Source organism: Sparassis crispa (genome assembly GCF_003851025.1).
Source record: "Sparassis crispa DNA, contig_000013F, whole genome shotgun sequence".
Lineage (NCBI taxonomy): Eukaryota > Fungi > Basidiomycota > Agaricomycetes > Polyporales > Sparassidaceae > Sparassis > Sparassis crispa.
Window position 1 is genome coordinate 982,466 of NW_020939760.1, and position 24,364 is coordinate 1,006,829.

General features: G+C 55.6%; 8 protein-coding genes across 8 annotated transcripts; 4 read left to right on the top strand and 4 right to left on the bottom strand.

Moving 5' to 3' along the window:
* Window positions 1-367: 367 nt before the first annotated feature.
* SCP_1403380 (hypothetical protein) lies at window positions 368-3,888 on the bottom strand (the record flags this gene model as incomplete). The annotated part of the gene is made up of 6 exons (XM_027764042.1): window positions 368-682; window positions 734-992; window positions 1,046-2,110; window positions 2,163-2,659; window positions 2,707-2,811; window positions 3,637-3,888. The coding sequence occupies 6 exons, from the start codon at window positions 3,886-3,888 to the stop codon at window positions 368-370; spliced, it is 2,493 nt and encodes an 830-aa protein (XP_027619843.1).
* Window positions 3,889-4,990: 1,102 nt separating this feature from the next.
* On the top strand, window positions 4,991-8,985 carry SCP_1403390 (hypothetical protein; the record flags this gene model as incomplete). Its single annotated transcript, XM_027764043.1, has 9 exons — window positions 4,991-5,359; window positions 5,413-5,457; window positions 5,509-5,586; window positions 5,639-5,737; window positions 5,790-5,888; window positions 5,940-6,023; window positions 6,075-7,816; window positions 7,875-8,201; window positions 8,256-8,985. 9 exons carry the CDS (start codon window positions 4,991-4,993, stop codon window positions 8,983-8,985), a joined length of 3,573 nt encoding a protein of 1,190 aa, XP_027619844.1.
* Window positions 8,986-9,861: 876 nt separating this feature from the next.
* On the top strand, window positions 9,862-14,252 carry SCP_1403400 (hypothetical protein; the record flags this gene model as incomplete). The annotated part of the gene is made up of 13 exons (XM_027764044.1): window positions 9,862-10,065; window positions 10,121-10,579; window positions 10,631-10,930; window positions 10,984-11,022; window positions 11,075-11,203; window positions 11,284-11,493; window positions 11,569-12,924; window positions 12,990-13,182; window positions 13,234-13,502; window positions 13,574-13,592; window positions 13,650-13,657; window positions 13,707-13,945; window positions 14,009-14,252. The coding sequence occupies 13 exons, from the start codon at window positions 9,862-9,864 to the stop codon at window positions 14,250-14,252; spliced, it is 3,669 nt and encodes a 1,222-aa protein (XP_027619845.1).
* Window positions 14,253-15,092: 840 nt separating this feature from the next.
* SCP_1403410 (hypothetical protein) lies at window positions 15,093-15,823 on the top strand (the record flags this gene model as incomplete). The annotated part of the gene is made up of 5 exons (XM_027764045.1): window positions 15,093-15,098; window positions 15,151-15,258; window positions 15,312-15,455; window positions 15,515-15,580; window positions 15,656-15,823. 5 exons carry the CDS (start codon window positions 15,093-15,095, stop codon window positions 15,821-15,823), a joined length of 492 nt encoding a protein of 163 aa, XP_027619846.1.
* A 947-nt stretch (window positions 15,824-16,770) lies between these two features.
* SCP_1403420 (hypothetical protein) lies at window positions 16,771-17,022 on the bottom strand (the record flags this gene model as incomplete). The annotated part of the gene is made up of 1 exon (XM_027764046.1): window positions 16,771-17,022. The coding sequence occupies one exon, from the start codon at window positions 17,020-17,022 to the stop codon at window positions 16,771-16,773; it is 252 nt and encodes an 83-aa protein (XP_027619847.1).
* A 66-nt stretch (window positions 17,023-17,088) lies between these two features.
* SCP_1403430 (hypothetical protein) lies at window positions 17,089-17,834 on the bottom strand (the record flags this gene model as incomplete). Its single annotated transcript, XM_027764047.1, has 2 exons — window positions 17,089-17,241; window positions 17,307-17,834. 2 exons carry the CDS (start codon window positions 17,832-17,834, stop codon window positions 17,089-17,091), a joined length of 681 nt encoding a protein of 226 aa, XP_027619848.1.
* A 1,770-nt stretch (window positions 17,835-19,604) lies between these two features.
* On the bottom strand, window positions 19,605-20,518 carry SCP_1403440 (hypothetical protein; the record flags this gene model as incomplete). Its single annotated transcript, XM_027764048.1, has 2 exons — window positions 19,605-19,954; window positions 20,005-20,518. 2 exons carry the CDS (start codon window positions 20,516-20,518, stop codon window positions 19,605-19,607), a joined length of 864 nt encoding a protein of 287 aa, XP_027619849.1.
* An 808-nt stretch (window positions 20,519-21,326) lies between these two features.
* SCP_1403450 (hypothetical protein) lies at window positions 21,327-21,710 on the top strand (the record flags this gene model as incomplete). Its single annotated transcript, XM_027764049.1, has 1 exon — window positions 21,327-21,710. The coding sequence occupies one exon, from the start codon at window positions 21,327-21,329 to the stop codon at window positions 21,708-21,710; it is 384 nt and encodes a 127-aa protein (XP_027619850.1).
* Window positions 21,711-24,364: the final 2,654 nt, after the last annotated feature.

Here is a 24,364-nt window from a genome sequence, read left to right on the forward strand (position 1 = left end):
GGCGGGCTCGCTTGGGGCTCGCCGTGAGTAAAAGGGCGTGTGGGATGCCATTATCAGATCTTGCGAGATTGTAATGCAAATCGGGTGCGTAACTTAACTGCATTAGCAATCGTGAATACATGACAAGAGTCGTGAAAACTGTACATATCTCAAATATATAGGTATGAAATCGACGGTCCACGCAATGTACGGAGAAGACACATTCCAGACGCCTAACGTGTCGAAATAAAAGGGGTATAAGCCCGAGCTACGCAAGAATTCAGGCCACGACCTGCCGTCGCAGCCTCCATCAAATGATTCTTGCTCCATATCTAGACGAAAACAAGACACTACTGCCGCATCTTCGTCGCGCACGGCGCGGTCGATGTCATCGCAACGAGGCCTTCGACGACTTCGTGCTCATGATTGGTATGGTCCCTAGACCATCACTTTCTGCGCTCGTGCCTGCGCCCTGCCCAACGCTGACGTTTCGGATGGAAACTAACACCTCCTTGCAGTACTTGAGTTTATCGATAAGCCGCTGGTTGAACTTCGATTGGTCTGGATCTGACACAGGCGGACGCAGTGCCATGACCATAATCTCGCTCAACGACCACCGCGTCATCTGGTAATTCTTGTCAATGTGCGTCACGAGAAGGCCCTGCGAGGACAAGATGACTTTTGAGTGATCGTAGAAATTGAACTGCCAAGAGTCCGTGAGTACAACGACGATACCGCAAAAGGAGATATCGACCTGTAAGACATCGTGACTCATCTTGAACACGATAACGTGCTTCATGCGGAGGTACTTCTGTACGAAGTCCATGCCCTTCGCTCGCTGTAGATCTTCGAATGTGTAATCATACTCGCCGTAGAGCCTGTCCATGATGTAACGTTCGAAGTGCTTCAGCAGGTACACCTTGCTCTTGAGGTCTTCCGGGTATTCGGATACCGTGTAATTCTTCCGCACATATACCGATCCCTGCCGCCTGGACGAGATGTAATCAAAATGACTATGCGATCAAAGGTCAGCACCGTCCGGTCATAGCATCCGAGATGAACGCACTGTTTATCGGGAGAAAGAACAACAGTAGTGCTGTCGTTGAAGTGCACACCCACTGAGCCATCGGTTAGGGCGTAGCCCATCCCGTACTTGTTGCAATAATCCACCCAAGATACGATGAACACCTTCGGGTCTGGTAGATTTGCGTCCTCTCGCGGATCTCTGAATAGTCTTCCGGCGTTCTTCGCATCAAATGCGGCTGTGAGCGTCTGTGCCGCAGCGTCGAAGCCGTTCTGCTTGAGAGGAGGAAGACTGCTCGACATTGGAAGAGCTGCACCCACCACGGGCTCTTCCCGCATTATGATGTCCCTCTCTTTCAACCGCTCTCTAACCTTGTGTTCACCACGCGCCGCAGGCGGTGGCATGTTCTCCTGATCCTCCACGCCCAGGGCCGAACCCGTCGTACCTGGCACCATCTGCGCCACGATCCGAGCCTTCTGCGACTCCAGCTCCTTCCTCCGCATCTCCTCCTGCCTCGCGCCTGCCACGCCTTCTTCCCGTTCCTCCACAATGTTGTGCAGGCCCCCTGGCCCGAGACGCGGCCGTGCGGGAGACCTCGTCTCTTTCGTCGACTGTAACTTCCTGAACGGCTGCTCTCCCCGCCCTGCGACAAGGAGAGGCTGGCGCGCCGAGCTGAGCAGCGCAGAGATCGGGCTACCGGGCTGTACCGCCTTCTGGAACTCCTTCTCCTGCTGCGCGAGGCTCGACGTAACGCCCTTGAGCTTGCTAGGCGCACCGACGTTGTTGACGCTCGCGCTCGCCTGCGGTGCAGCAGGAACGGAGATGCTCGTTATCTGGTCATCATCCAGAAGCGCCTGACGCCGCAGACGCGCGAGATTCGCCTGGGACATCCCACGCGTGACGTGCTTGAAGTCGGGCGGTGCGTCGTGTGCCGTGGCGGGGATAAAGCTCGGGACGACGCCCGTCGTGAAGAACGTGTGGTCCACGATCTCGTGCAGCGTCGGCCGTTGTTGCGGATCTGGCGTCAGGATCAGCTGCACCAGCTCCTGCACCTGCCGCGACACTGCGCGATCCGCTGGGAACTCGTACTCGTTGTCCCGGATCCTCCTGTTTGACCGTAACGTCAGTAGCCACTGACGCGATACACGCACCGACTCACTTGTAGATCGCCTTGACGTCCTTCGTCTGGAACGGCGGACGTCCCACGACGAGCGTGTACAGTATCACTCCGATCGACCACGTGTCCACCTCGAAGCTGTGCCCGTTCGCCGTGTCGAACAGCACCTCGGGCGCGATGTAGTTCGGCGTCCCGCAGATCGTCTTCTTCCTCTCCCCGGGGTTCTCGATCAGCGCCGCCAGCCCAAAGTCCCCCACCTTGACGTTCATCGCCCGGTCCAGAAAGATGTTCCCCAGCTTCAAGTCCCGGTGGATCACCTGGTGCGTGTGCATGTAGTGGCATGCCCCAATCAGTTGCACCATGAAAAAACGCGCTTCCGGCTCCGTGAATCGGCGCCGACTCCGCAGCATGTCCATCAGCGACCCGTTGTGGCAGAGCTCCAGCGTCATGTACACGTTCTCCTCGTCCTCGAAGCATTCCTGGAACCGCACGATGTTCGGGTGGTCCAGCGCCCGGTGGATCTTGATCTCCGCGTATAACTGCAAGCCGATCAGAAGAGAAAGGCGGAAGCGAACGATAGGCTTACTTTCGTCTTGGCTTTCTTGGTCTTCAGAGAGGACTTTGTTACGACTTTGCAGGCGACGCGACTTCCGCGAGAGTCTTGTACTTCGTAGACGCGAGCGAAGCCTCCCTGCGAGGAGAATGCACAGGTTAATACATCTATTTGGAGATGACTGCGTGAATGTCGAGAACAAAATGCAGAATCTGCTAGCAGAAATGCAAGGCACACGACAATACCCCACAATGTGTTCCCCTCGCGACGGAGTTCTCCGCTCTGATGGAGAGACAAGGCGTGCTAGTGAGATCAAGCCGCCCACCGTGTTCCGCCTCGTGGTGAACGCCTGTTCGCCGAGCGCCTCAAATCGAGGGGCGCAAAACGAACAGGAGGCCCCGCCGACGTGAACATCTACTCCGACGCCAAAATTATGTGTGCTCACACGCCAGACACGCACATTCCGCTTGTGCGTCGCGACTCGAAAGGTACAGTCAACTCGCGTCTCCCCAGCTGCAACACGAGATAGACCCGCGAGGCAGCCAACACCGCAGGCTTAGTGGCACAACCGTTTCGCACTACGAAGAAGTTGGCGGACGAATGCCACTTCATCGCTTGGTCGATCACATGGAAAGACCCGCTACCAATGTACATACTTGGCCAAGACTGGTCAGACGTCGTTTAACTTGACCACCGGCAATGCGCGACTGGCCGAGGGTTACGAGGGTCACTTGCAATATGTGCTCGAACGGTGCTTGATATTTCAAAGATGAGGACAACTCGCCGGTCGCGCATTGACACTGAGTCAAATCTCGGCGAAATGTCTGACCTGCGCCAATGTACAAATGGCAGACTTTGGCCGACTGGCCAGTGACGCTTCAAGAACGACGAGTCTGAGTGAAAACGAGCGTGCGACCGGGAAAAGGAAAGACCGAACGCGAGTCGAATCAAAGAGCCACTCACTTCTCCCAACATTCCGACCCGAAGGAATTGCAGCGTACCGGTCTTGTCGGCGATAATCTTCGGCGGAGAAGGTGGTGTCACCTTCGCATTCTGCCTGGGTAAAGGAGGAGAAGGCGGCTGCTTTGGCTGCAGTTTTGGTGGAGATCCGGGAGGGGTTTGACGATGGTTGACGACGGCATGGTTGACCGCTTGGTGGTTGGAGAGGGGGTGTCGACGAGGGGGAGCCATGGCCATGTATAACGGAGCAGACATCTTTTGTCAGGCCTAACGCCGTCGATGTCGTGGAAAGAAAGAATAAATGTGAAGTGAAGGTCGTGGCTGAGACGTGTTAGCCACCTTACATAATCCCACGTGGTGGTTGATTTCGCGCGTTGATCACGTGGCCGCGACGCGGCGCGGCAAGTGTGAGGCAGATCTTAATTAGGGAATCGGGGGTTCTTTCCTACTCGACGCCTGAGCGCCGCTACGTTATATCTGTTACTACACAGCCTCGTTGCATGGCATCGATATGTCATGGCTGTTTATTCATCCCATTGTTCGCCGCATTTGTCGCACTGGATCCACCAAATAAATGGCGACTTCGACTGAAACCTGTTCTGCGCCACTTGCACGAAGAGGCTTGCGTCTTCCTTTGATACGACTACTTCCACCCTATAACTTACCCTTGTATGTATCTTCATATTTACTTATGCTCAGGCGTTGATATGTTCTCTCTCATCTGCAAAGCTGATTTTTCGGCAATCATGGACACAAAGAACGCCACCGCCGATATATCGCGCAAGCAATACGGTTCCTCTCTTCGGTTAGCTCTACGCCATCATCTTATCTATAGGCATTTACATGAATGACAGGGAAATATTGAAGCCCACTAAGTCTAAGCTGGCAAAGCGCATTGCGTCCGCTGTGGAAACGTCAGGTGTTGGACCGTCGCGATCGGCGAAAGTGTATGTGGAGCTGCACATCTCTGCTTTTAATTCATGCTCATGTAAACAGTAGAGCTCGTGACCTGCGTTCTGTGCTACGTAACGGAGTTCTGAAGTCCGGCAAGAAGAAGACTCGCACGGTCAGACTCGGTGATGGACCAACAATCATCGGCGAGCCTCAAAAGAGCTCCCTCGAATCTCGTCGCGCCAGTTCTGAACCTCTGACACTAAGAGGGCGCTTCTTGCGGTCAGTTGGGCCGCTGCGCAAACCCCGAACTTCTGTACCACAACCCAGCAGTTCACGCGATGCTCACAAGAGCTCGCCACTATTGCCGGGCACTTCAGAAACGAGGCTGGCAGAGTTACGCCACGAGACTGGGCCGTCCCCATCCTGTCGGCGGGAAATATTGAACCAGGCGGTGAGGACCCCCATGCCACCACTGCTGGCGACGCCGCCGCCGCCTGAAAGTCCTCCAGTCTTTGGGCGTTTAACCAGCCCAGACCTTCACCCACATACCGACACAGTTCTTAGTACACCCGTGTTACGTTCGGCATCGCTCCCTAAGGGCAATGTACCTCCTGCTGGGCGCTTGTTGCCAACTGTGGGTCTCCCGGATGAGAGACCTTCGCGTTCCGAAGGTAAAGAGGAAAGAAAGATGGCGACGAGTGTCTCGGGCCTTGCGGCAGAGAATGGGCCACCAGCAGAAAGGCTAGAAGACTTATCCTTGCGGTTGGCTGCCTCTAAGGCTGCGACGGATAATGGAGCGTCGCGCAGCCAATCGCCATCTTCGCCCCTGACTGTATGTGTGGATTGCTAAATTGTTTCCAAAATTTAATACTCCTCAATTCTCAGAGACGGTTCTTACAGGATAGGTCACCTGTGACCGGAAGATCTCAGGTATGTTTGACCAAAGTATTATTCTAAAGAGCACTGACATATGTCTTACAGGTCACGGATGAGGGGGCAAAGCCAGCGTCAGTAGGCATAACTTCACCACCCAGTGCCCAGATGCTTGCAGTGCGCCAGGTGTGTGCGGTAGCGGTATAATTTATGACAATGGTCACATGTTTTCCCGTAGGTTCCGAGTGTACAGGTTCAGCCAGGTATTCCTTCCGCACCAGTAGATGTACATCCACGGTTCGACGCCCTTATGGAGGCAGATCCATGCAAGGCGCCGGTGTGTGCATTTGGAGAAATCATTATGGGTGTATCTGATACATCGTCGGCAGGTTCTAAGTGTAATCAAGCTGAGGAACTATACAGCATCGGTCGACGGACCACCGCGGCTCAACACCCAACTACAGGTATCACAGTCTGAGGCGCCGCCGGTGTGTACAGTGGGAGACATCACGATGATTATATATAACATATTGCTCTAGGTTTCTTATGTACCAATGCAGGCAGATCATCCGACATCGTTCGGTCTACGTCCGGAGATCAGCATCCAACCACCACCATTGCTGGTGTGCATAGTCGTGATATTATTCAGAGCATAACTCATATATTCCTCCCAGGTTCCACCTGTACGGAACCAGGTAAATTATTCACCATCAGTCGATACCCTTCCGTGGACGAATACCCAGATACCCATTCCACTACTATCCACGGCATTCACATTCAACATGGGACCTAACCCATTTACGCCGCACAGTTGGGCCTATGGCGCAGTCCCCGCGCCCAGCCCTCCGCACACTGTGGGGAGGACGAACCACAATTCGCGCGGGCCCTATAGACCACTTGTTCTCTCCAGCATTCTCCGTTCTCGACGCAGGCTACCATTGTCCCTCCACAGCCACCGTCGCACTTCAGGTCCCACAGAGCAGAGTGCACCTGAAGCCAGGCGCCTCATGGTGGTCACCCAACATGTGCGACGGGAAGTACGTAGGGAGGCAGCACGCAGCATACCACGATATAGCGAGCGCCGCATCGAGCGCTTAAGTGCCGTCGTTTCAGAAGGATGGTGGCGCAACGGCCGCGCGGTCGTGCTGCACGGGATGCCCCTTGCTGTGCAGAGGGCTCTAGGATGGACAGAGCTTGACCATGGCGGAAGGCTGCCTATGCGAGCGCGTAGGATTTCGCAGGATGTCGAAATGTCTTCCGCTGAAGTCTCTCCCGCAATGCCAGTTCGTGGGCTGAATAACGCGGATGAGGATGTCATTATGGATTCACGTGAGGCAGCGTCCATCCCCTCAGCAGCTACTTTGCGACCTCCACTGAACATTGTAGCTGCGAAGAATACCCAAGACGCTGCTAAGAATACCCAGGATATCGCTAGAAATACCCAGGATAAGTATACCCAGAACATTGCTAAGGAAACTCAGGACATTACTATGAAAGAGCAGGACACAGAGACTTTGGCGATACCGCGAGCCTTGCGAGACAAAGTCACGGATGCAGTCAAAGATTTTCCCAATGTAGTGATGCATTCATCCAAATCGCAGCAGGATGTGAAGGCGACGGAGCCAGTATCTACTACTGCACAACAAGGACATCCAGTCAGCTCTGCCAGTCTTGGCAATGCAATTAGAATCATGGTGCAGGGCTCTGGCCAATTCCACGGGGCCGAAGTTTGCTATTATGATACCTACATCATGGATTATGCTGACCAGGACGGCGCATTCTGGAGGGCTCATTTCCAGGAAGACGAAGATCAGGCACTATACGTTGAGAAGATAGAGGCCATTGAGTGGAGCCAGGTGGGAAACCCACCCGACGAAGAGACTGTTGAGGAGGAAGAAAGCGATCAGCAAGACCAAGCTGGTGGCGATGAACATATGGATATGGCCGAGGCACAGAAAGACGTTAATCGCCGCAAGGGAAATGACGATGGGCTGCCGGAAAGTAATAGGCGGACCGAACCAATGGCCCAGGACTTTTCGACAGTAGTGGCAAATTTATTGAGCGCGCGGAATGATGCGTCGACGGAGATACTCACCAAGACGCCTGCCACCGCCGCACGGGGAATGTACGATGGCTCTTATATAGCCAGCACGTCAGAGAATAAGAAGTATCCGGGACAGGTCAAGGCCGCGATGGAAGACGAAGACGGAACGGGTTGCTGGCGTCATGAGGATGTGTACGATGTGCACGAGTTCCGTGCTGGAGAATGGGTCAAGGAAGGAAAACCTAACAACGAAGGAGGCCACGGCGATCCACCGACCAAGATCGACAAAGGGAAAGCCGTCGATAGAGGCAATATGGTGGAATCATCGACACGCTTCAATGACAAGTCCGCAAGCAACGATTCGTCTTCATCGTGAGCTTGCCGTCGGATTTTTGTTCTTGTTATGTAAAGCTGATCACCTACCATGTAGATCTCGGTCTCACTATTCACAGGTTGGGGCTGGGATGGCCGTGCACGGACAGTTTCCCGACGCATCGCCTGCCCACCAGAACGACGATAGCACACCATCGGAGACATCCCCAGCTGCGCCGACCACGGAGCTGCCAGCGGAGAATGACCGAGCCAGACTTGTAGCGATGCTCCCTGCCACAACCGAGCCAGAAATCGTGGATATGCTTCTCGAAATGCTTAGATCTACACCAGAAAACGGTGTACCAGCCACTGAGCCAAGTGTCCCTGACTCCGCTCACCTACCAAGTGTCCCTCCTCTTCCACCGATGGAAAAATCCCTTTCATTGTCAGTTTTTTCGGTCTTAAGTCACGCGTCATGACGATCTGACAACGTCTCCAGATTACCAACATCCTCCGCTGCTGCCGAGACGAGATGTACTAGAGAGTCTCCTGCCGTGCCGACCGTAACGCCGCCAGTGGACATGCATGTTAGGAGCGAATTTCCAACCGTGCTTCCGACGACAACTCCCACAAATTACAACGCAAAAGCATCTATGCCGCCCACAGAAGAACTGCATCGGCAGCGAAGTAACGGTGAAGTCAGAAGGTGTGAACCCGGACCTGAAGATCAAGGAAGAGTGCCCTTCTCCCCTCCATTGCCTCCGGCATGGCGTTTGTCACCTGGCTTCGACAAGTCTAGTCTTCGGAGAACAGCACCTATCCCCATGGCAACCGTAGACAGCCCTTGGAGGCGCTCTCGTGGAATGAGGGTGGCAGGTGGCATCCGCCTGGGGAAGCGCACACAGCCTGGAGACACTGAGGTCCCAGCGCCGCGTCATTCCCCGCTTGTCAGGCTCGCGTACCTTGGTCCAGCTCCAATAAGAACAACGGTATCTCAATTATCGGTCGCGGACTCAAGTTCTTCGGAAGACGACGATGACGCACAGACTGGCACCTACTCGAGTTCTGATGTGGTAGGCTCGTCGGACGCTGAGCTGCACATTCAGCCCGGCTCCAGTCCAACGGCTCCGGAGGAATCAGCAAATCGCCATGGGCTCCGAGCAATAGCAGGTATCGCAGATGTTGCTTTGAGAGGAGTACGGCGTGTAACTGGTTGGTGGGGGAGTTGATGCAGGTAGAGTGGGTCTACAGTGATATGCCACTGGCATGTGTCATAGGAGGAGTAGATTGACCGCGCGACACGAATACCATTTTCCGCCAAGCACTAAACTTGAAGCCTAATAGATCTGTTGGTCTGACTCATCCGACGAGGCTGACTCGGCCGCCTCTGCAAGATCCTACTGTGGATGCCAGATTGGGTGAAAATCGCCAGTAGGGATCACTCACGGCATCTCAGTCTGCAGTACTTGCGGCTATGGAACATCTATACCAATTACGCTATGCGTAAAAGAGAGAGACGCCGGGAGTCAAATTCACAATTTGAGTTTGCCCAAATTTTTTTAGTCGGTTTCGTGACCGTCACGTCGACGCTAGCTGCTCGTTGCCAGTGTGTACAGCGTGCTGACCGCATGTGCTGGGAGCCCACCTGAGTCGTCCTTGCTGGAGTCACGGAATCGATGCACTGCATTGCACTCAGTCCAGTATTGTGAGTAAGCTTTGCTTGACGTTCCGTCGGTTTGCAGCTAATGGCAGGTGGTCGACAGTAAGTGTGAACGCGCTCTAATATAGCCGTGGAACATTGTGAGAACTTTATCTCTTCAAGAAACACTACCGCCAGCCGCCGTCAGCAATAGCGATAAGCCGTATTCGGCCAGCCTATCGGCTCAGGTCAGTTACCAAGCAGAATTCCGAAGCGAGGAACCCTGGAGGGTGCTGGTTAAAGTTCGGGACAGAAGTACGTTACATTAGTTCGCGGTCTTTACTGTCCGTGATCACTCGTTCTGATAGTGAGATTGCACAAGTGCAGTTCTGTGCGTGCATGAATGAGCACTCCACTTCCGACGCGTCTAGCATCTGCCAGTCCAAACCATCCCAACCCACGTGCCATGAACGCGTTTGACATCGCGACGGTTCAAGTGTTTGATTCGGCGCAGGCTAGCGCTTCTAGCGCGAATCCTGGTAGTGTCAGGCGGAAATGTTGTCGCACGTATTGCACGAATGTGCTCGAGCTGGGGTCTCCATATAAGATCTGCCGGGAATGTCGCGAGCCCACGAAGCAGAGACTGACACAGCGGGAAATGACGCAGACGGTGAGTGAATAATGTGCTCCTGCTACTGCCAGCACCGATGGTAATGCGTGTACAGATCACGACGTGCATGTCGTGCTTCATTACAGTTGAAATTCCGTCCGACTTCCACGCAGGGCAGGTCGTCATGTGCAAGAAATGCTACGAGCGAAGGACCGCCGCGAAAACCCGCGACGCGCCTACGGCATGCCCCTCTAGCCAGAACGCGGCTCCTCAGCGGTCGTATACCACAGCGGAGATTGACGCGATCAGGGAGGCGGACGCGTTCACTCTCGCCGCTGCTCCGCTGGTGCATCCCGCGCACCTGGACGTGTTGATTAACAGCAATTACAGGCAGCAGCTGAATCCCCTCGACACGGAATCATATCCAATCGTGAGCCGGCTTGAGGCTTTGCGTCGTGCCGGGCCCGTGTTGGCGCAGTACCAGCAGCGCCATGTTATTCCTCGTGTCCCCTTATTTCTCTGTCTCAACTCTCGCGGAGAATTCGTCGCGCCCGATGTGCTGTCTTCCTCACCGGTATGTTTTCGACCTGATTCATTCACGATTATTCATTTTTTAAATGTGCAGACCGCAACGACTTCGGCTATAACACCCTCAGCGATCTCGCCTATCACAACCCCGTCGCTCTCTCACGATCCAATATCGATACCTGCTGTACCTCGCCACCCTCACGAAAGACTTGTCAGGAAAAAGCATACCAGGCTGCATCCAACCGTACCGCGGATGTGCATGACCTTCGGGTGCGGCAAGACACTCACGGTCAACCACCCATCCACACTATGCGCGGAGTGCATGCTCAGACGAGAACGGTCATCGAACTCTAAGCAGGGCTTTTCGAATGTAGCAGCACAGTCTCCCGTGGAGAAGGTATATCTTTACTCCTCGTCCTCTACCTGGCTCCTTTTTTGATTATTTTGCAGACGCAATGTGCTACCCTCACCCCGACTTTGGCCGATGCGGTGCGCGTCGCTCAATGTTTCTCCGAGGTAGAGTCCTAACTTATCGACGCAGACGAACGGGTCCTTCTTGCCTAGCATGCCTGCTTTGCGTACTTTCCCTTCTCAAGCACTCTCAGAGGTTTCGTCTGCGCATGGTGCTGTCCCTGATTCAATTGATCCTCACCAACTATTAGCAACAGACGTACGTCGTTTCATTTCCTGCGTTAGTATGCAATGTTCGCTTATTTGCTGTTAAAATTCCCCTTCTTCTGTGGTTGGCAGCGTCGTATGGACGTCAACAAATTTTTATTCGCTCATCCAGATGCTAGATCCAAGCTGTCGGGACAGCAGAGCACGATTTCAGTACACTCGGCACCCTCGGCACGCGTAGATGTGCCGATGTCCACAAGCTCAGGCGCTCCTCGGAAGACTAATGTCTCTGATGCCAGTCACCCCTTGGTACGTTCCTCACCTGTTCCCACATACACAAAGGTAAGCCGAAGCCCCCTTTGCACAGTCGCCGCTTCGACACGACTTATAACCTACTCTGATGCTCCTCTGCAATAGCTCGCAGAACGCGCATGCTGTACTCCAGGCTGTACCGGCGCCGTCCCGCCCGACTCTCCGTGGGGCCGATGCGTATTATGTGGGCTCCAGCGGCTCAAGGCTCGCTTAGATGCTTCTACGACTAAGTCACGGAAAGCTCGGGACGAGTCAAGCGCCACTGCCCAAGAACAGCCGCAGAAGGCGCACGACGAATCGACGAAGGTGCATTTATCGTCGAATAGGGATGATAGTAAGTCGGAAGGGGGAAAACAGAGTGAGAGTCTTGCCAAGAAGATGGAACCCGACACCCCGACGAAGGACGACGCGCTTCGAAGGGCGGAGGACGTGGGAACCGCGACTGCAAAGAAGCATCCTGAGTCACCCTCCAGTTCTTTGCTCCTAAAGTCGAGCAAGGGCCCGATGACCGTTATTCAAGACAAGTCAGATCCAGGGGGAATGCAAATAACGAGTCCCGCTCGAGGAAAGTCGGTACTTACGATCAAGCTGCCCACGAGTCCTGTGAAGGCAAAACCAATACTGGCGGAGGAGCATGTAGCGAGTCCTGTCAAGGCGAGGTTGGTTCTGGCGAATAAGCAAGTTGCCAGTCCTGTTCACGAGAAGCCGCGCAAAGACCGACGAAGACCTAGTAAGGTTGAGGACCGCATGCCCACGGCTCCTGTCCGCGAGCGGCTGATCCTGCGGATACCAGCGCGTCCTAGGCCTGCGATAAAAACCATAGAGACTCCAAAGGAATCCTCAGTATCGACATCGAAGCCCAATTCCCCTAGGAAACCTATCATTGTCGATGCCGCCACGACCGCGGACCAATCGACGGAGACAGTGCCTGCGCTGAGCACGGAGCCAACACCTGTATCGACGGAGGTATATCAGTCTAGCGCAGTAGTTGCAGAATCTTCTGCCACACCTGATCACACACCCGACGCCCTCGTGGACGATAATGCTATGGTAGTCGATGAGGCAACTCCTGCCTCAAACACACCAGTCCGTGGAGAGGGTCTCGCTGACGGTATAAATACCCGCGAATATTTTCCCGCCGTCAGTGATCCCACTTCCGAGCCAACACTTGAGTCTCTCCGTTCAGGACTCACCGAAAGTGTTGGGCCTCTTCTGCCAGAGAAGAGACCATTTTCTGCCGCCTCACCAATTTCGTCGTCTCCGCCTCCGGTTACGTCTTCGCCTCGCCCCATGACACCAGCTAGTTCGAGCTCGCCGATGGATCTGCTGTCCTCCGCGGTACTCGCATGGGATAGCGACGACTCGGATCTCACACCACTTGAAGACTCTATGGACGAGAACGAGTCTGAAGTTGATCGACTAGAGACTGACAAAAGCGACGAAAGCGACGAAGAACCTCTGGTTCGTGTCTTCAGCTCGGCACAGTATTGTCTAATTGACTGTCTCACTTCGTCGATACATTGCAGCTCCTGGCTTATACGAAGTCACGGCATCGACGTCCACCTCGTCGACTCAAAGCAGAACCTCGTGTCTACTATACTCGTTGTCATGTCTTAGCCTGTCAGAACCTTATCGTGCCGGGCATACCTCGAAACATGTGTGAACTTTGTCGCGAGCGCACCCACAAGTCGCGTAAGGCAGAGTCGCCTGCGAACCCAGGTAATATTTGTCCATCCTGACATCTTACTTTTGCTCACATTTTCCCCTCAGAGCTTCCGCCAGGTCATCGTCTCTGTGCGCTCCGATGGTGCTACAATATTATCCCACCCATATGGGAGTATCGGTGGAAGATGTGCGAGCCGTGCAGGACTCGGGCGCGCGAGCGAGAGCGACGGCGCAAGTTGCGACTGCTGGACATCGACAACAGTAACGTTGCATCGCTGTCGGGTTCGGGCGTTGGTGAACGCGAACAAGAACGGGCTCGCCGATCACACTACCACAAGCGGGTGTATACGGGGAACGACACCAAGAATGACCAAGTATGTTAACAATGCCGTGTCGGTTTCATTGCTGACAAGCTACTTTTGTTGTCCACTATTACTGATAATAGTCATCTGATGGTCTTGCCGGTGAGTGCAAGAGAAAGCGACATAGAACTTCCATTGACACGCCACATCACGTTACAGAGCGAGCGGTACGCCTGTCTCTTACCTCCTTGGAGTCAGGTGCTAAAGTTTTTTCAGACACAGTATCAGCATCTTACCGCACTTCTTGACGCGCTTCGACTACGCTTCCATACTTTTATGCTGGGGCAAATACAGTATCTCCGGTTCAAATTTCACAGTCACGCTCAAGAGAATCCTACTTTTTTTGGTTTTGATGGCGAGTACTCTGTCGTCGCGGATCCTGCTGGGGGCATTGTGGACGCTCTCGTGCAGGGCGTCGTCGGTGAGATTCAAGCGGCTGTTGGCATGGATTTTCAGTAGGTGTAAAAATATTGCGACCACCTCGTTTGGCTAATATCGGTTGCGCAACCCTTTTCCAGGCGGGCTGGTATCTTCAGAGGACCCGACTACAGCGTAGTCACCCGCTTTGGGTGCTTGCATGAAGTCCAGGTCCCAGTGACGCAAGCCGAGGCACCCTCATCAGGAGGAGCAGGACCTACGGAGATGTCGGGACTGTTGGTGAAGCGGATGGTTGGCGAGGCGGAGATCGCTGTCTCATGGGACCGGACGCACAAGTTCTTTCCTGGGCAAAGGATTGTGGTGCGCTTCCGTCTGGTGGGATAATCTGATGAGCGCAGTGTACTTTTTGACGCATCTACGTATCTTATGCTATATTTTGCTCTCGTTTTATGTTCACTGTATGTTGCGATATTACCATACTTTGTGCAATGTACTGTTACTATCTGTGTTTGTGACGTGAGCACGTGAATATGTGACGCCTCGCGAGAGCGCCCAAGTTGCCTTGGGATTTGTTCGCCTTGGGGCCGCCTTTCCCAGTCCCACAAGTCAGTGTTGAGCAAGAAAGTGAGCTATCGTCGACCTAGTAAGTGGAATTGACCTCGAGTATTCTTCGGGATGTGATTTACAGCTTCTATTCAGAAACAACATCGGCACTGGAGAAATATGGTGGTGACGCAAAACTGGAGCAATAATTCGTCAATGAAAAGGCGTTGGATCTCTACATGGTCCTTGCAGTAGTACTTCTCGTTCCCTCTACTTTATGAGATAATCTTGGTTGATCGGAACGACGGTCCTGTGAATCGCTAGGCAAAGTGAAGATGGGATGTTGTCGACGGTTCGTTGCCACAAAGCTGTGCTTTGGTTGGCTTGACGTATGCATTTCACGTGGGTCGAGTTGCTTTCATTATCTCGATCCTTTTTCACAGAAGGCACATATATATAGGGCAAGTTGATTGTCCTGGCTTGACATCTTTGTCTCCACCAATGTCTGAGGGCTCCGAGCTATTACTTACGAGTTCGTTTTACGACCCGTGCTTGAGAACCTTGGATGATACCCCGAGCTTTTCGATACGTGATTCCGCCACAGCGATTAATGCCAACTCACTATTCCCGTCGCTTACCCTTCCTCTGCCCGGCCCACCAGCGCAAAATCAATACCCGAGAATGAAGGTATGTTTCACATCAGAGAGTTCTTGCCATACAGCGTTCAATGTTTTGTTAGCCAGGTTCACGTTGTTTCGTGCGCTCGATGTCCATGCAAAATGGGCTACCGGCGTGGACGGACTGGGTGGAAGGAGAAGTAGAGCGCGAGGTCGTTTTGCGATTACCAGTATGTGCTTCTATTGCGTGTACTCCTTATCCTTGCAGTTTCATATTTCGCAGGTCGGCGTTGACGTACAGAGGTACACCGTTCGTGTAGGTACAGTGACCAATCAATACATACCATATCTTGGCGAAATTCAAGTGCCCGGTTATAAACCAACCAGTCTGGATATCTTTGGCCACATAGAGAGGTGGTCGTTATTGGTACAGCCATATCATATGAATGTTCCTCCCCAGTGGTCTGAGGCACATTTGATCCACAGAAGGGCGTCTTTGCAGGCCCGTTTGTGGTCTATGGTTTGCGCACTTATCTTCCTTGTTACTACTTGGTGTGTATTCAATCTCATTACTCGTGTTCGAGATTTTGATGGATATTATGATACTCTTGACCTCATGCATAACAGGGCGAAGGTCATTTGAGTGCGATCACGTACTCTGTCTACGTTGATAGCGGCGGACCTGTGGGATATCGCGACACTGTACAAGAAGTGACGGAACTGCATCCGTATAATGCGGACACAAAGGTAGTACTAGAGGAGGGAGGTGCGATTGTTTGGAATCCAACGACTTGATGGAGGCGTTATGTCAAGATACCTTCACTCGTTAGAGATGTTCAACTTGAGGTTGTTTATTGTCTACTCTTACATGCTATCACTGGTTTCCTCCTGACACTCTCAATATATGTACGTTATCCGTTATCATGAACGTCATCTGATTTAGCCAGCCAGCCAGCAGAAGAGGTGTTGCGGAAGATCGGATTTATAAGTGTCTACTTTGTCCCTGTACGTACCTGCAGAGCACGTACGGTCGCTGGGGGCGCCAATGATAGGCGTAGGGAAAAGAACATGCGTGCACCGCATCATTCTACTGGGGTTCGTTTTGGACTAGCCTTGGACTCTTCGTGGCTCTTTCGCAGAATCGAAGTTTTACAGTTCAGGGCAACCCCGCTGACCACGTATTTCAGAAAGATTCCTACTTATCTCCTTGAAACATGGATCATGCATATGTGTTTCTTTAAGATGTCCCCATTGCCGGAAGGAGAGAACGATTATTACACCTTCCAAATTCGTGAGGTCGGTGATGCCGGTGGCGCAGTAGGTTCCTCCATTGCAATTGTCCTTCCTCATCGCATACCTACCTCATCCCCTTTGACGTACAGTCGTCGTTCTCTGCTCTAGGTGTGATCCGGGTTCAAAAAATCAGTGAGATGCTCATTGTTCTGTCTTTCAGATTCAGTCAGGGCAGATTTCCTGTTGGCCGTGAGCCGTATTAATATTGGTATGGATGTCACAGCGCGAAGGCTACACCTGCCTCTTGAGATATGCGACGACATCGTCGACCACCTCTGGGACAACCGCAGAGCTCTCTGCGCGTGCGGTCGAACATGCAGCGCGTGATGTACGCGGACTCGCATACACCTCTTCCACGCTGTCCGCCTCACATGGATGAGCTGTGGCACACTGGAAGAACTGCTTCGAGGTTCCCCTCACACCCCTCAGTACGTGCACTATCTGGAGGTCTACGATCTAAGCCATGACGGGATCCTTCTGCGGATCTTGCGGTTGCTCGACGGGTCTCCACGCTGAGTATCCGGGATGGGACGACTCGCTCGTGGTGGCGGGACGGCGAACCGTCCGCATTCACTCTCCTCCCGAAGGTGCACACTCTGCGTCTGAGATTGTGCGACTTTTCTCTTCCAGTATACGCTCAGCTGCTCACCGCTTGCACCGATCTCACCACGCTTCATCTGTGCTGCTGCAAAATCGACCATGGCACGGCGAAAGAAACCAGCCCTGTGAATCTACTTATCAATCGCCTCGCATGGAAGATCGTCCAGTTAGCTGGCGTGACATGGCCCATGGAGACCCCGATAGTGCTGCGCGCACGCTCGCTCAAGGTGCCATGGCGTCTCTCCGCCGCGTTCGATCTCGAGCAACGCCTGATAGACGCAGCCGCCCACACCCTCGAAGACCTCACACTGCAGCTCAGCCTGGAGATATACTCCAAACCCGTCAGGCACACGACCCTGGATCTCTCCCACTGCACGCTGCTCACCTCTGTGCGCTTGCGTGTGTACACGGAACTCCAGATCGGGGGCGTGTCAGACGCCATGCCCGTTGCGCTGTTGCGCCTCGGGGAGGCGCACACCCACCTGGAGCGCATCGACATCCACGTGCCCGTGTTCGATCCCGCGTACTTCCACGCGGACGTCGACGCGGAGCTCGCGCGCCTTGCGCGCCTCGCAGCAACGCGAGGCGGCCGCTTACCGTCACGCTCACCGTCGAGGGGCGCCGTTCCGCGTCCACGTGGAGGTCGGACCCATGGAACAAGGACTCTGCGGACGTTCTTGTCGGCTGCATGGCGTTCCTGCGCAGCGTGCGATGTCGCTTGAGAGTCGTGACGAGGTGCAGGGACGTGTTTGAGACGCAATACGATAGCGATCCTGGTGGGGGGATGGCCCTTCCCGTGAATCAGGCACAGTAATCGGTTTATTCCGTCCGACTCGTATGGATAGGCTATGCTCGGCCAGTACTCGGGCTTGGCTTGATCAGCCGTTCCTTTAACCTGGGAGAGCCTCCGCATACAGTAAGCTTCGTTGTATTATTCCACCTGAATTCAGAGCGATAGACGCTTCTTGGCGAATTTCTCCTCAGAACTCAGAATTGTTATTTGCGGGCGGCTCACGCCACGCGAACGCGAACGCGGGCCGAGGCCCGCCGTTATGATTGGCCGAACGTCCTTTGTAGTCTTCTGGCAACTACTAAAGCATCGTTCGTTCCTGAGGGAAGCTTTGTCGACTTCCGTCGATCGTGCTGAACTTGGCCGTCGTCGGAACCACCAGTCAGACGATACGGTCGCCCGGTCGGTTCTCGGACTTTGCTCGAGGATCGACCGTGCTGCGTTTGGACTGGGACCGCCCGCACATGTAACTTCGTCGTATTCGCCTGGGGATCCCTCGAGCTCGAGTAGGGAAGACGTACCCCCCCTGTGGGTGGGTTCCCGGACTTCTTTCGATCGTGCATCCGGACTGGCTTCGCGTAGACAAAATTGGGACAGCCTCCTCGCCCGGTCGGTATACTCGGACTGGCTGCAATCGATGGCAGCTGGCCTGCGTACAGATGGGGTCGCCCGCACGAAGTTGGCTGCGCCGAGGGGGCCCGGATTCGTGCTCATCCGTCCTTGGCCAACCACTCATTCCGCACATCGAGAACGGCCATCACGGTCGCCGATCGCCACACAGACGTCGGCGTCCATGCAAGTGCTGGCCCGGAGGCTCACGCGTTCCCAGCGAGCGACCGCGCGGAGCAGACTCATGATCAGCCCCAGGGATAGGCTGGCCAGTCAGACATTCTGACTAGAGCGCGCGCGCATCTCGGAGAACGACTAACACACTACCCCCTCACTCCACCTTCCGCATCCGCCAACGGCAGGAAATCGATGGACGCCCCGAGCGCAATTGCAAGGTAGCCTGCGAAAGCACGTGTGCGCGGTCACGGTGTCTCCCCGTCCGGCCCATTTCAGCGTCATCGACTTCTCCGCGCGAGAAGGCCCCCGGGCCGCTGGGTCCGTCGTATGCGTTAATGGGGGGAGGACGCGCTCGGTGCCTGATCCGTGCCCGAAGCCACTACTACTGTCACAGTCGTAACCCTTCAGTGACATCGAGCTGCGAGCCTGCGAGAGCGGACGCGTCTGTCCGTACCGTCCAACAAATTGTAGGCGGCGGTTAGCCGGGGTCGTGTCGGGCCTTGGGTGTGAGGCACTGAGGTGGTTGGGTGTGTATGATGCGGGTTGCACTGCCCACCGGCGCCCTTCGCCGCGCCAGCGCACGCTAAGCACGCGGTGCGGGGCATCACGGCAGTCGATTGCGGCGCCGACGTCGCGACTCACGCCAGCTTGACCTGCAGGGTAAAAAAAGAGTATATTGCCATCGCACCGTACCGAAGCATGCACACGAACGAGCGTCGGCGCAATCCCGCGAGCGCGGACGCGACGGGGAAGACCAAATGTACAACTGGTTAAAAAAGGAAAAAAAGGACATAAATGACCCACACGAGTCGATAAAGAATATAATAGAAGCTCGGGGGGTGGTGCTGGATGGATGAATAGAGTTAAAAGAGGCAGCCAAGGGCGAGAAGACATTACGCAGAAGAATAGTGGAATCGGATAATTAAGAGCCGCTTGGCGCGGAGAAGGACGTGCGTGGAGGGATGGGGCAGTGGGATTGCGGATGTGTGCGAGGTATACGTGCGGGGATATATCGTAGTGTGTACAGCCGGTGAGTGCGTCCGTGTGCCGGTTAGTTCTTTACTGGGTTATGATCGCATCCTCGTCAATGGTCGTGGGCGTCGCGGGTCAGAAGCCGCCCAAGCAGCCGAGGTCCCCGACGCCGAACCCGCCGCCGAGCGCGCTCTTTTCCGAGAACGCCTTATACCGCGCCCGCGCGGGACTCTCCGGACTGCGATTCTCGCCGCTCTTCGACTTGCGTCTCGACATTGACGACGCGGACGCGGACGGAGGATGGCGGCGGCGGTCGTGCTCGTCCTCGCGCGACGGCGGCGTGGGCGAGTGCGCGCGACGCGGCGAGGGCGGGTGCGGGAGGAAGGAGAGCGCGGAGGGCTTGGCGGTGTTGATGTACATCGCGGACATGCCCTGCGCGAGCTCGCCCGCGCCGGCGAACGAGCGCTGGGTCATCGCGTACTGCGCTGCGGGGGTGTAAGCGGGGGAGCGACAGTGCGCAGAGCACGGTGCGTACCGAACATGAGCGCACGGTCGTGCTCGCCGGGGGCGGCGTCGGACTCGTCGGACTCGGAGGAGAGGTCGGGCACGAGTGGCGGGAGCGCGTAGGCGTGGGCGAGCGGGGAGGTGCGCGGTGTCAAATCATCGTCGTCCTCGTCCTCGGGGAGGTCGAGGTCCTTGGCGCGGGGATGGCGATGGCGCGCGGCGGGGCTGCGCTGACGCTGGCGCGAGGTGCTGGGGGCTGTGCCGTCACCGACGTTGTAGGTGCGGCCGGGGCAGCCGCGCTCGGGGAGGGCGCAGCGATTGGGAAGGACGACGATGGGAGAGCGGTCGTAGACGGCTGCAGAGTACGCGGAGTGCGTGCTGGCGAGCTCTGTGGAGGGTGCGAAGTGGACGAGGGGGTGGAGGATGCCGGGGTCGATGGCGAGCAGCTGGGTGGATTCGTCGCGGGGAGACAAGGGTGAGGCGCAGCGATCTTGGGAGGGGCGTTTGAGGCAGGGCCTGGGACAGGGACTGTAGCTCGGGGGCATGTTGCTGGGAGGATAAGGTAGAGTTAGAGCTCGCTGGAAGATTGGGAGTGACACGAGGGGGAGAGATGGGATAAGCGAGAGGGTATATAGCTAGCGATTGGCGAGTGGCGCGAGCGGTCGTACCCCGTCCAGCTAATGTAACAGCGATAGAGCGGGAACCTTCAGGACAGCGCGTGTTAGCAGATGAGAAGATTCATCTTGGAGACGTTTTTTCTGAGAGCAGAGCCCCCTCAGGGCCTCGTAGCGGTTCGTGACAGAGTTGTCTCCGTGCCCCCGTCCGAAATTTGGCACCTGCTGACTAAGCTCTTCGCCTTTTCTGGCATCCGATCGGCTCCAGTTAGCGCCCGTGCCCCATTTGCCTCCGTGCCGTCTTCCGAGCTTCGTCTCGTCCAGCCTCGCCCTGCCATTCAGATCTCTCTACAGCGTCCGACTAACTCTTCCTCCTTCTCGTCCTCCTTCCGAGTCCTCGTTCTCTCCGACCCGCACACGCCCAACAACCCTTCCTGTTGCAGCTTAGCCCCCGTGCATCGTCGGACTCCTTCCTGCATCACAATCGGTCATTAACTGCTTCTCCCGATCCACCTCTGCTCGCCACAAGTTCTTCGCTGGCTTGGCTCACCCTCTCGTCCACTGTCTCTCCGATTCTGGGTCCGAACCAGTCGTAAGCGCAACGCAATCCATGATGCGGTCACGTCGTTCGCCCACAGCAGTAACTCCAGTTTCCCCCGGTCACTTCGACAGGCTTGCTTATCATAGGCTCTCATGCGTGTAACAGCGTCTTCTATGAGTTCTATTTGTCTGACTTCGTATGGGTCTCACTCCCCGTCTGGCTTTGGCACCACCATCACCCAATTGCATCGCCAAGTCCGTCCTCGCCGCCACGCAGCTCGCCACCTATCGCCTGCCCGCGTCTTCCCTGCAGTTCTGTTACTACATCGCCCGTGCGTCCCGCAATTCAGTCGCAGGACGACCACAAACTCTAGATAAGCACGGCCTCCCACATTCGCCGGGTGCGTTAGCAACTGTGCGCGAGAGCGTTGAATTGGAAAGAGTTCTAACGCCGTCATCTCCGTGCTCTGCTCTCATTGCGCCATTCGCCTCCCATGCCTGGCGCTGTGAGCGTCTGTTTGACGCGGATGCACCCGACGTGTCCCGTGTTCTTCCGCCTCGCCTAAATGATTCTTCCGTCTAAGATGAGTCGAAGATCTCATCTTGATCTTATCCCAATCTAAATCTTATCTCTTGGACTCATGGTGGTGAACCGGAATCAAAAGACGTGGGTCACCGTCTCGCCTCCTTACGCGGCTCGTCATCCACACTCAGGCCCGCTAACATGCCAATCATGTCTCCCTGATATGTCTGCTGTTGGTCTGAGACTTTCCAGCCAGAAGTGGTCTGTGCGCTCATCTATACATCGCCTTCCCAGCCCCATCAGTCGCAGGTTTTCCAGCCAGATCGCTCGCAAAGGCAAGTCATCCCCGAGGCCTCGGGGTATCTCCCCATCCTCAGATATTTAGCGGTGTGAAGAGCTCACAATCCCGCAGGATCACGTCTCATGTCTGCCCGGAACTTGCTCCTCGCAGCTCAGCTGCTCCCTCATCTCGCATCTCGCTTCGTTCTCGCTCCACTTGGGTTCCATATCTTGAAGCCTGCCACTGTGGTCCATGGAGAGTTGCGTGGAAGACCGATGTTTCGCCCGTGCGCCTGTCGGCCGTGTGCTGTCCTGTTTGTCCGCTCCGCGTGATTGCTGTGCCGGGCTAAATGCGTCTTGCCTGTGGTACGCCTCTCTGCAACGAGACACGATGCGGTCGCGCGCACGCATGCTCATCCCTCGCCGCGCCAGTGCAGCGGAGGTCGCCCGAACAAGTCCCCAGCAAGTGCAAAACCGCGCGGACCGCACAGGTCTGGCAACCGTCTGCACACGCAGATCACACGTCGCGCTCGTACAGCTGTCGCCCTATCACGCGCCTATCCGGAGGAGAGCGTTCGGACCCTGCCACGCGCCCGCTCGCTCGCGATTCATCTCCGCTGCAGCAGCGGTGGAGCGACCGCGGCGACGTGCGATCGCTATCTCATTTCGAGGCTGTTTTATTTGCTTATTTTCTTGTTTCTGCCCGGCGTGCGCCGCACTTTGAAGTGTTGCTTCCTCGTGTGCCTGCTGCTCCGATACAGTGTGTTGACAGCTCTTCTGCCCCGCACGGTCGGTCGGTCCCCTTCCCCGGATCTGCTGGCGAGTGTATCGGTGCACCCCGGCTTTGCCGACGAATTTGAGTTGGATTGCGCAGCGATTGCGATGCTCGCGCTATAGTTGTGCCACCGATGCTCAACCATTCGACCAGGTGGACGCCGAGGAATTGCAGACTCGAATTCGGATCTCTGCCGACGATATCTGCCGGGCTCTTTCAATACAACGTCCCCATGACAGCCCCCCCCGCGATCCCGCGTACGTACAACGTCCCTCCGCTCTCCCCGCGCGATGTATTGCATTGCATCTCGGCGACCTGCAACGTCCCCTGATCCCGTTGGCCGCCCCGCCCCCCTCTGCTGTCGCTTCCCCGGATCTGCCCCCGTCTATTCAGTGCCATTGCACGTGTGATTCATTAGCCCCTTGCCGTTGCCGGTGTGCATCTATGCTTCTGTCGTGCGCCCCGTACGAACCCCCCCTTCCCCACCCCTTGTCCCGCCGATGCGAAATCGGACGGGCACCCCGATCGCGCGATCGACTTCGAGGGGAGGGTTCGTTCGTGGACACCTTCCATACGCGGCGCGCCACTCTCCGCTTTCGAGCCCGCGCGGCCCGTTCAGGCTCGAGAGCCCGTATGTCCGCGATCTTGATCTGTATTGGCTTCCTCCTCGTGTGCATACACGGAGGAATATGGATTCTGGGTTCTTTGCGAGTGGGCCGTGGCGTCGGATGGATCCTGCGAGGTGTGTCTACAGTATCGGCTGGACGTCGAATGATGCTAGCTGGCGTACCGGGGGCGTGCGTTCCGGTGTCTTGTTCGGTGACTTGTCTGATGCTGCCCTGTGCCGTGGTCTTATGCCATTTCTGCCCTGTTCTCTGGGTTGTCGACGTGCTGCGTGCGTTGCGTCAAGTGCGGACTCCGGGTCGATGGTGCCACATACTATGGTGAAACATACTAATGGTTGATGCAATGGAGGGAGCTTAGGAGTGCGCTCCGCCCATCTCCGTCGGGCCACTTATACAGTCCACCGCAGCGCTCACTATGTAGCTGTGGTCCGTCGCGTCTCTATACGAACGCCCGTGGAGCCAATGTGAAACCGGTTGGCGCGCGGTGACAGAGCTTGCCAAGCGCGCGAGAGGAATGCCTTTTGTGGGAGGCGGTGGTGCTGTGAGACTTCTTAGCCCAGGGTCCTAGCGCTCTTGTAGTAAGGTCGGTTGGCTAGGCGAGCGCAAGGGCCTCCCTCTCCTCTCCAGGCACACGCCGTCTCGGATCTGCCGCTCGCCTCTCGTGGTCTTCGTATCTCGCTCTATGCTGTATTTCGTGGTGCACTTCACCGGAGTGGTCGCTCCAATATACAGGCTGCACGTGCCTTGGGACGTGTTCCTGTGTGGAGGAGTGCAGGCTTGCATAACATGCTCTTGTCTCGCAGCATTTGGGTCTATTCGCTTGTGCTCGTGTTCGGCGGTTTCGTAGAATGTGGATCGTATCCGGCAGCGGATCCGGAAGCTCTGGCGTTTCTCCGTGCTGCAGCTTGTGAGGCTGATAACCTATTCTGATTCATCGCATCTTACGACGACTTCGTGGAATGGGATTATATACGTTTCTCCGTGCTACAGCGTGTGAGGCTGATAACTCACTGCATCTCATGAAGGTCGTAGCG